Source organism: Lucilia sericata, unplaced genomic scaffold (genome assembly GCF_015586225.1).
Source record: "Lucilia sericata isolate MDLA Ls3-8-SP2 unplaced genomic scaffold, ASM1558622v1 Contig000848F_arrow, whole genome shotgun sequence".
NCBI lineage: Eukaryota > Metazoa > Arthropoda > Insecta > Diptera > Calliphoridae > Lucilia > Lucilia sericata.
Window position 1 is genome coordinate 25,763 of NW_023994840.1, and position 10,764 is coordinate 36,526.

The following is a 10,764-nucleotide window of genomic DNA, read 5'->3' on the forward strand; positions in this document are numbered from 1 at the left end:
GGGATTCTTAAAATAAACAAAAAAAAATTTTGTTTACTTTTATTAAATATGTATGTATATAAAAATCAGAATTCAGTAGAATTCGCATATAAACATTGATAACGAATGTAACAATTAGTGATGTAAACAATACGATTACTTAATAAGTAAAAGTTAATAACTTTATCTTTCATTATTGTCTTAGAAATACAGCGATGAAATTCGTCATAAGCAAGTTTTATACGAGCTAATAACTCCCCACTAAATTTTATGAGGCTCGGTCTATAATTGACCCCACTTCCCAAATAAGGTCCCCTTTCACAAAATGACTTTAACACTCATTACTAGCTTAAAAATAAGAGTAGATCTGTGAAATTCCACATAAACAAGTTTTATAGGAAATTAAATCTTTTTACTGGATTTGTTGAGGATCGGTCTATAACTAATCCAACCTTCCATAAACGGTTTTCTTCAGATATAAAATTCAGAATTCAGCAATGAAATTGTTGTATAAACCCATGAGGATAGGTCCATAATTGACTCTACCCCGCATATAACCACTCTTACAAAAAACCAGTTGGACAAAAACGATTTGTTTTAAAAATTTATATTTTATACTTTGGAAGAGCATGGTCCACAATTAAAGGCCCTCTTCCAAGTATATAAATTCATATTAATGTAGAACTATGATAGTAGATTAGAAAATTGTATCGATAATAACAAAAGCATTGATCCTTAAATATCAAAGTTTAACTATAAGGATGTATTCCATTTAGGCAATAATTTGATGGTGGGTATAAAAGATTCGGCTCAACCGAATATAACACTTTTACCTCTTTAAATTCATATGGGAGATACCACACCCATTACTGCTAGTCCGGCCAATTTCCCCCCCTAAATGTTCACATTGACATCAAAGTTGTTCGTGCAAAATTTGTGAATTCGAGCTTTATAGTTTCCCATTTATTATAATTTTTTCTATTTAACTCATATGGGAGGTGCCATGCCCTCCTAATGCTAAGTCGTCCAGTTTTCCTCTAAAAATTCACTTGAATGTCAAAGTTGTTCGAGCAAAATTTGAGCTCTAATACTTTTCTTGATTTTCGAATTTTTGCATTAAATTCGTAGTAGAGGTGGCATGCCACCCATTGTTAGTCCAGCCAATTTTAACGTAAATATTCATATTAATAGTAAATTTGAGTAATCAAGCAATTATATTCTCTTCGATATTCTAATTTAATATAATCGTTATAAGGGAGGTGCCGCGTCCACTAAATCCAGGTTTCCAATCAGTCAAGTGGTTGATGAAGGCCGGTGAAAAGTGTCCATGCACAAGCGAGCGAGCGAGCGAGCGAGCGAGCTAGGAGCGAGCGAGCGAGCGAGCGAGCGAGCGAGCGAGCGAGCGAGCGAGCGAGCGAGCGAGCGAGCGAGCGAGCGAGAGCGCGAGCGAGAGAGCGAGCGAGCGAGCGAGCGAGCGAGCGAGCGAGCGAGAGAGCGAGCGAGCGAGCGAGCGAGCGAGCGAGCGAGCGAGCGAGCGAGCGAGCGAGCGAGCGAGGAGCGAGCGAGCGAGCGAGCGAGCGAGCGAGCGAGCGAGCGAGCGAGCGAGCGAGCGAGCGAGCGAGCGAGCGAGCGAGCGAGCGAGCGAGAGAGCGAGCGAGGAGAGCGAGCGAGCGAGCGAGCGAGCGAGCGAGCGAGCGAGCGAGCGAGCGAGCGAGCGAGCGAGCGAGCGAGCGAGCGAGCGAGCGAGCGAGGAGCGAGCGAGCGAGCGAGCGAGAGAGCGAGAGAGCGAGCGAGCGAGCGAGCGAGCGAGCGAGCGAGCGAGCGAGCGAGCGAGCGAGCGAGCGAGGAGCGAGCGAGCGAGCGAGCGAGCGAGCGAGCGAGCGAGCGAGCGAGCGAGCGAGCGAGCGAGCGAGCGAGCGAGCGAGAGGCGAGCGAGCGAGCTGAGCAGGAGCGAGCGAAGCGTAGCGAGCGAGCGATCTATCTATTATCTATCTATCTATCTATCTATCTATCTATCATATCTATTCTATCTATCTATCTATCTACTATCTATCTATCTATCTATCTATCTATATATCTATCTATCTATCTATCTATCTATCTATCTATCTATCTATCTATCTATCTATCTATCTATCTATCTATCTATCTATCTATCTATCTATCTATCTATCTATATCTATGTATCTATCTATCTATCTATCTATCTATCTATCTATCTATCTATCTATCTATCTATCTATCTATCTATCTATCTATCTATCTATCTATCTATCTATCTATCTAATCTATCTATCTACCTTCAATTCATTTATTAATACACGAACAAAGATTATGCTGAATTGCAACGGTTATTTGAATATATTTGTTGAGCTTATTAAAGACTCTAACAGTGACTTATCAAACCAATCACTTAATTCAACACATCATCCATCTATTCAGATTTTAAACATGAAATGCTGATTAATTTCAGTTGTAATATTCACTCTCATATTCATTATCAATTTTTAGCTTATCAAAGATTTGCCACAACAAGCAAATAGGGAAATTTTTATTTATAAGCCTTCGATAATTTTAAAAAAGATTTCAGTGACTTACGGACATTAATCAAGAATAGTTCTTTTATTTGCTTTCCTTTTTAATAGGCCAGAAACTATAAAAAATCATTAAATTTACTTGATCAAATAAGACAATAATGAAATTCAAATTAGAGTTTTTATTGTGTTTTAGCATTTTATGTCTTATACAAATAATACATGTTCAAAGTGATTGTATAATAAAATATCCTAACAATACGGAAACCTCACCGATTTATAAGAAAATAGTTGGTAAATATATGGTGGAATTACCATATAATGGTAAAGATATACCATTAAATGAAGGTGAAACTATCCAGGCTGTATGTCGTACAAATTTTAGGTAAATATCGAAATTCCAACTTAAGATTCGCTTAAGCTTATACTTAATCTTGATAAATTTTCAGTTATATTTCTTATTATACACAAAGGCGTGATCGTTATGGTTATAGTAATCAGTACATAGAAGTTTTAAAGAATCAAACAACAATTTATCTACGGTGTCAAAACAACCAACTTTTCTTTAATAATACCCTATTGCAGGAAAAGATCTTGGAGTGTGAAAAATTAAATTGGAGCATTTACGATGCGAATGAAACGTATGAATGGTGCGATAAGAATCAGAATACTAAAACATTTTTACTCGCAGTAAAATCCAATCAAGATCATCATATATTGGCTGGTATTTGTTTTAATCTGAATAAATGGTCTTTGCACACACTCGTATATAATGTCAGCAATACTGAACAAAAGTTTAATATGGAAATGGTAAGCATTTCATTTGTGTATATTCTAGATCCTTATAGATAGCGGAGTCGATTAAACTTTGCCTGTATGTCTGCAAGTCTGTCTGTCGGTATGTTTGTTGAAATCAATTTTCAGAAGAATCCAGATGTCTGCGGAATTCAAATAATTCTAACAGATATACGTTTGTTGAGACAGCCGCCCAGTGACCGACTCCCTTCGATCCACATGATGGTCCCGTTGTGTTACCCGAAACCATTACATGTCCGAGTTTAACATGGAATCAAAGCAAAAGTGGGACACCAACTAGTGAACCATTTTTTGCTAGCTCATCCGTTTTGATATTCCCAGGGACATTAGAGTGACTCGGTACCCATGTCTAACAGACATGTCTTCGATAAATTTTCTATTTCAAATCAGCAAAATCGGCCCATTAATAACGGAGATATGAGCAAAATTATGGAAGACGATCTTGATGTTTCTGTTAAAAGAACAATAGGGTCCAAACGGCTTAACTGACATTAGTAACTCTTAGGTAAATCAAAATCTATATGCCGCATTTCAAAGCAATCCTTTCCTAACTGACCCTAACTGTCCTAACCCTAAAGTCCCTTTCAGATTGTGATTTTGACGCTCATAACTGACTTAAATATTATGGAATTTAATATTTTTATATGAACTGAAATCTCTGTACGATATATCTTAAGGAACGGTCTAAAACTTATCCTACTCACCAATTATTTCCTTTACAGAAAATCGGTTTAAGAATTAAAGTATTAAGAGTATTAAGAATTTGGCAATGATCTTATTAATATCGATATGTAATAATGTGTTATTGGAATATTATTTTCATTTCAGCTAAGAGATATAACAAAAACCGATTTGAAGTCGTATAAGTCTTTGGGTGACGATCTGTGGAACTTAAAAACTATAAAGAATTTTGATCTTCAGTAAGTGATCGTGTTTTATGTGGTTTTGAATTATGATTAAAAAGAAACTTCTTTTATTCTAGGGATAAAGAATTACAACTACAATTAACAGATATGAGTAAAACAAATCCCTGGCTTCACTTGGCCAATTATGAAATATCACCTATTGTCCAGGGCGTTTCATATGAACATTATTTTAATGAATATGTAAATATTTTAAATACAATCTGGTGGCGTAATTTACGTTTGGGCAATTGGAAATTATTTATGAACACTTTGAAAAATTATGCCTACAATAATAGTTTTCAATTATATGCAGGAACATCGGGTGAAGTTAGGATTCCTAGAAAAAATTTGTTGGATTATGATTTGCTGAAAATTAAGGTAATTTTGAAGATTTGGAATTACGCTTATAGAGACAGTTGCTTAATGTCATCTTTCAGAATGGTTATTTAAATAAAACCGTACCTGCTTACATCTGGTCTTATTTAACCTCAACCGATAATCAAAATGAAGATTTTATTATAGTCGGCTATAATTCACCCTATGCAGAGGTCGGCATACTATAGTGTATTATATTTTTTCCAATTTTTATATATAATTTCCCTTATAGTTTTTTAGCCTTAACGAAGTTGTATTCTGTCCCAATATCTGCTCTGAAATACCCTGGCTAAATGATATTCATTTATCATTTAATTATGCAACGGCTGGTATTATGTTCTGCTGTTCTACGGAATTTATGCAGAAGACAAATTATTTAACCGGATTTCCCATGGATGTTTTAATGGCACGTGCCCCGAAAGCGTTAAAAATAACAGAAATTTTGAATTCCTCCGAAAGTTTACTGAATGCAACTGAAACAAATCAAACTCTGAATGCTGGTATTGAACTTCAAACCGAAAGTTTATTGGAGCTGAAAGTTTTAGAAGAAGAATCATTAGATTTGATTAAGAATCAAAATTAAAAGAATTGTTATAAGATTTATTCGATTTCTATAAGAATCAACAATTAAAAGAATTTTAATACAAGTTATTGTCTTTGTCGGACCTTAGTATTTCTTGCTGTAAAATATATTAAACATTTTTATAAAATTTAAAACAATTAAGTGTATTTGAACGAATCCTAACGATTTTTTGTTAGAAGATTCCCTTAAACATTTCGTTTTTTGAACCCAAGCACAAAGCTCCTCTAGTCCTTCCGTCAGCCCTTAGAGTCTCCCCAAATGTTGTTATAACTGTCATCTTGTCCAATGTCAATACAGATTCCCTAATCATTCTCTGATATACTCGGGAGAAATTTAAGACCAAGACCAGATATAATAGTCCCATCGTCATCAACCAGGATTTTCACATTCCTAAATGTTCTATTATTCAGAAAAACATTACAAAGAAGATCCAACCAAATTTACGTTTTTGAACGGGATTATTGATATTCTGAATAATACTATCAAGATTTTTGACCTCTATTTTCGAAGTATTCTGTCTTCCAGGATCTTCACATATATGCTATGTGCGTCTGAGTCAATTCCATCAAGCCCTTTTTCTCAATAAACACCGTAGATGTCAAATTATTCATGGCGTTATTGAAGTCACTGTGTAATGCTCTGTTCACCTCGAACTTCCTAACTATCGGTAATTCACAAAAGTCTGTAAGATTCTGGGCCCTTTTTCTAGTGCACATTTAGGGATCGAATTATCCATGGCGCCATTTAAAGTTTTGTCCCAAATCGAACTTAGAAACATTTGTATCTATCGGTAATCCTCAGTCCGCAAAATTCTGGGTCAAAATTTACGAACATCAATAAAGTCCTAATGGAATTTTGTAGTACGTTCTAGCATCAGACTTTCCTCGATAGAGAAAATTATCTTCACAGACATACGGTCCAATTCATAGACCAGCATCCTAAGTCTATCTTTGTAAAGTCTACAGACATAAGGAAAATGTCATTAAAAGATGTCAAAATGGTATTCAGACTTGTCGGTCCTTAAGTCAAGATTAGTCAGTGTAAAGTCCTAAAGATTACGACTGGCCTCCCTAAGTCTCCCTATAACGGATGTCATCTCCATCTCCCACTGTCATAGATACATTGATATCATATCATAAAAACTAACCTTTTTATTGACCACAGGACAAACATTTTGAGAATCGGTTTCTTTTGCGGTGGAAAAATCAGTAACTTATTTCTTCTAATGCACAGATATCTATGCTATAACACATATGGTTTCACAATTTCCATGAGGAACTCATATGCGTGTGCCTATTGAAATTCCGTTAAGACCCAAACAGTTATAGCGGGAGTGCTGAAATATTGTCAACTGATAAGGTTTTGATATGATCATTATCGGTTCACTATTTGACATATTGATAAATTCTGAAAGAATAGTGATTTTTTGATGGTAGGTATATATAATTAGTTAAAACCGAATATAAATATATTTTTAATTGTTTGAATTTATTTGATTTTAATCTTAGGAAGTTCTGTGGTTAAAGACCTCATTTAAAAAAAAAATATATTTTTTGTTCATATACATTAATTGTCCAATTCACAATATAACGCCGATTGTGACTTGAACAAACATGTAATTTCTCATTTATACTGATAAGTATATAAAATTGCTTATAAAGCAAAAATACTTTTTAAATTTATTTGTACAAAACTTTGAGATATAAAACTTAAGAAATCAAAAAGTTTTCTGTATGTATAATATTTATACCCTACACTCTTAATTTTATAAACAAAAATAGGTAGACTGTTTATGCCATTATGTAACACATGGAAATATTGTTCGCAGACCATAATTGTCATACATGCATATTTAGAGATCTTATTAGATTCTAAAACGATCCAACTATATACGTCCGTATGTCTGTTGAAAGCATGTTAGTGTTCGAACAGCAAATATTGGTTCACGATTTCACCTAGTCCCAATAATATTAGACCAGTTGAATGATCATACTTGACGCTATAGTGACGATGTGGCATAACGATTATCAAAAAGTTCGATATATTAAACTCAATATGAAGATCAACCAAGTGTACGGTATTATACATAAAAACAATTTTATTTTAAAAAGTAAGTTCTAACATATAAGCTGAGTTCAGTTTCTTAAAAACCCTCTAATCGAAATGTTTAAAATAAACCTAAAACTTTTAATAATTATAAAATTATTATTAATTATCGATAATTTGTCAAGCGCTCAAGGTAATTGTGAAGTATATGTTTCGGGAGATTCGCAGTTAATTCCAAAATTTGAAAGGATAATAGACAACATTAAACTGCAAGTAAATATTACAAATGATAAATTTGAAATTGGTAATGGCGAAAGTGTGACAGGTTCCTGCGAGACATATTTTGGGTAAGATCGAATTATTTCATCCATTTTTTTTCATACATATTTCGCCCAAAGGAATGATATGAATTCTTAATGCCAAGAGAAAGGAGTTTGAGAGCCGTTAGACAAAAGTCTTGGTTTAATCAGAATCGAGATCTTCATGTTACTAAGGCACAAAAAAGCTTTATACGAACCAGTGTACTAAGGTTCTTACTGCTCCCCGGTATAGAAGTCCAGTGCTTTAATAAAAAGCCACCTACGTGTAAAGAACACCAGAGCACTTCGCATTTATCCGACACATTCATTGAAAAAAAAAAAAACATCCGAAACATTTATTATAGGTATAAGGGAGCAGTGGGGCCACCATACCTCTTCGTTGATTCCGTATCATATTCACTTGACACCAACCCTACTCTGAGGAGTATCTGTTGTCTTTCCGACAACAGCAGTGAACTTATCCCGAAATATAGATTTCACCCTGTATCAGTCTTTTGAATAGCATTCTCTTCCCGCGATTTTCAGTTTAAACCACATGCATCCCGAAGGCACCTCTGCAATAATCGGGACAAGACGAAGATAAATTCTCTGGTTTGACCCCAGGTCAAATAATTATAAATAAAGGTCGAGGATACATTGGTATCCTCGTCAGACTAGAGGTACTGGAGGAGGTTATTAATCGATGTATCATGATCCGGAGGTTGCTCTCCCGGTCATTAAAATCTACCGGTCATACTTCTTCAATTCCGACTCTTAATAAAATAAGCAATAACCGACCCTATTGATATAGCTAATTTTTTAACTGAATTATTCTCAAGTAATACTTGCCTGCCGAAAAGCAATCAAGTACTGTCCTAAAGGGGTATTAACGAATCTTCACATAAACAAGTCTTCGGCGAAAGATGTCAAGTAGTGTTTTCGTCCGTTGAATTTCTTGCATTCTGAATGATTGCTAATGTAACATCAATCCCCAGGGAGAGACTTATAAGTGTGAAAATTATCGCCCTAAAGCAATTTGTTTCATCCACCATTATGGCGAAAATAAAGCGATGGCTCTGGTTATCTACAAAATGTTTGACAGGGTGTGACAAAGTATATTTTTCATCAAAACTAATTGTTTTTGGGCCGGTAATTACTTCACTCGATTTATATTGAGCTTTATCGGGGATCGCTCTATACATGTTATATATCCCTTTTTATAATATTTTTACCATTTACAGATCACTAGAAAATGGATTCATAGGATTTTATGACCCCTTATATTTTAATCAAATACAATCGTTAGAATTATCTTGTAAGGAAGACAATTTATTCTACAAGCACATGCAAGTCCATAGACCACATTTTGAGTGCCTTCAAACTTATTGGGATATTGTATATAATAATAAAAAAAAAAATTCCTGGTGTAAAAATTCGACTTCTTTATTGTTATTATCGAAAATAAATAAAGGTGATATATCTTTTGCTGAAATATGCTACGACTTGGAAAAGGTTTCTCTTCAAAATATACGTTATACAGTACAAAATAACCGAAAAACTTATTCAGAAATGGTAAGTTAGTCTGATATAAACATTAATATGTTTTAATATAATATTTTCCGATTTTAATATAAGCTGAACAACATGGAATTTATATATCCAAGTTTGAATTCTTTTGGTCTTTTGGATGATTTACAACTTTTAAAAACAACCAAATCTGTAGTAATAAAGTAAGTTCGAGATTTATACATTAAAAAATATATATATATAATATTTAAATTTAAATTTTCAGTAATAATTTATTACAACAACAATTTATTAATTTATATGAATTAAATCCGCTATTATCATTTGCCAACTACGTGGTGTCGTCCATTGTTCAGGGTTATTCGTATGCGAAATATTTTAAGGAATATAATGCATTTTTGAATATTATATGGTGAAGGAATTTACGTTTGGGAAATTGGAAAATGTTTATTAATACTTTGGAAAACTATGCTCACAACAATAGATTTGAAATGTATACCGGGACATCAGGCATAGCAGAACTTCCGATTAATTTAACAGAGAAGCAAAGTAAAAAACTTGAATTGGAGGTAAATAAATCAGGGAACAAACACGTATGCGTTAATTCGGCCTCAGAATCTTTGTATTTCGTATAAATATATCTTATTTATATTTTTTTGAATTTTTTTTACTTACTGCAGATTGATATGAAAATTGTTACTGTACCGGCCTATATATGGTCTTATGTTAGATCCAATGATGATAATAATAAAGATTTTATCATTGTTGGTTACAATTCTCCATATGCAGAGGTAAATAATATAAATATTTTTCACCTTTTTACCAAATAAAACTTAAAAACTTTCTTTTAATCTTTAGTTCTTTTCGTTGGATCGTATAATTTTCTGTCCCGATATCTGTGCAGACATACCCTGGCTAAAGAACGTATACACCTCGTTCCGTTATACATTTGCTGGCATTATGTTTTGTTGCTCACCGGATTTCATTAAGAAAAATAATCTTCTAGAGGGATTTCCAATTGATGTTCTTATTGCAGGTTGAGTGGAAAACTAGCTAGATTGATAAAATTGATATGTATAATCTGGCCAATTTTAATATTCAAAATTACTTGTTTTATAAATATATTGAAATTGTTGTATCTGGCAATTCTCGGGATTTTAAATAAGATTAATCTACAATACAATTCCTTAAAAAGAAACTGTATGTTTTTCAAACTGTTTCAATATTTTCCTCTCAGGATTGACTTTCACTATTAATTTTAGTGATTTTATAAAGCTACAGGCATTTGGAACAATGGAACGATAGTTAGAACCCCTATAATTCTATGAGGTCTAAGGAGAGGAAGACGTGAAACCTCCTTAGGAAGACTTATTTGAAAACGAAAAAGAACCAAAAAGTTTACTCCTATTAATTGTCATTCCATCAGGATTCTATATGTATGATTTTGAATGATCAAAAAAGTACCATTTAAAAGATGAAACAAGTTAGAGTGCTATATTCGGCTATGCCGAATTTTAAATATCCTCCACCAGCAAGCTACTTTTTACTAAAACCCATTTAACTATCTAATCTTTAGATAACTTGGCAAAATTTTTGTTTCCTTATTGAGGGTACTAACATTTATGCATATGTCAAACTAATTTTAATTAGGTCCAGAAAAATTTATGATTTATCTATACACAGAACATACTCATTTCGAA

The 10,764-nt window shown here is 33.8% G+C and overlaps 2 protein-coding genes across 3 annotated transcripts; both read left to right on the forward strand.

Moving 5' to 3' along the window:
* The first annotated feature begins 2,549 nt into the window (after window positions 1–2,549).
* On the forward strand, window positions 2,550–5,256 carry LOC119608547. Its single transcript, XM_037963007.1, has 6 exons — window positions 2,550–2,898; window positions 2,963–3,323; window positions 4,158–4,249; window positions 4,312–4,612; window positions 4,672–4,782; window positions 4,842–5,256. Exons 1-6 carry the CDS (start codon window positions 2,675–2,677, stop codon window positions 5,190–5,192), a joined length of 1,440 nt encoding a protein of 479 aa, XP_037818935.1. The 5' UTR covers window positions 2,550–2,674; the 3' UTR covers window positions 5,193–5,256.
* A 129-nt stretch (window positions 5,257–5,385) lies between these two features.
* LOC119608548 lies at window positions 5,386–10,210 on the forward strand. 2 transcript variants are annotated; one of them, XM_037963009.1, is made up of 5 exons: window positions 5,386–9,109; window positions 9,173–9,267; window positions 9,330–9,633; window positions 9,745–9,855; window positions 9,923–10,210. In XM_037963009.1, exons 3-5 carry the CDS (start codon window positions 9,508–9,510, stop codon window positions 10,103–10,105), a joined length of 420 nt encoding a protein of 139 aa, XP_037818937.1. In that variant the 5' UTR covers window positions 5,386–9,109; window positions 9,173–9,267; window positions 9,330–9,507; the 3' UTR covers window positions 10,106–10,210. The 2 variants fall into 2 exon arrangements, with proteins under 2 accessions (XP_037818937.1, XP_037818936.1); XM_037963008.1 differs by lacking the exons at window positions 9,745–9,855; window positions 9,923–10,210 and having other exon boundaries at window positions 5,386–7,585; window positions 8,779–9,109; window positions 9,330–9,490.
* The last annotated feature ends 554 nt before the right edge of the window (window positions 10,211–10,764 follow it).

Coding starts and splice junctions, on each gene's coding strand:
- LOC119608548 (XM_037963008.1), top strand. CDS start 7,356: ATGTTTAAAATAAACCTAAAACTTTTAATAATTATAAAATTATTATTA. Junction 7,586..8,778: donor TCCTGCGAGACATATTTTGG/GTAAGATCGAAT, acceptor TACCATTTACAG/ATCACTAGAAAATGGATTCA. Junction 9,268..9,329: donor ACCAAATCTGTAGTAATAAA/GTAAGTTCGAGA, acceptor TTAAATTTTCAG/TAATAATTTATTACAACAAC.
- LOC119608547 (XM_037963007.1), top strand. CDS start 2,675: ATGAAATTCAAATTAGAGTTTTTATTGTGTTTTAGCATTTTATGTCTT. Junction 3,324..4,157: donor AAAAGTTTAATATGGAAATG/GTAAGCATTTCA, acceptor TTTTCATTTCAG/CTAAGAGATATAACAAAAAC. Junction 4,783..4,841: donor ATAATTCACCCTATGCAGAG/GTCGGCATACTA, acceptor TTTCCCTTATAG/TTTTTTAGCCTTAACGAAGT.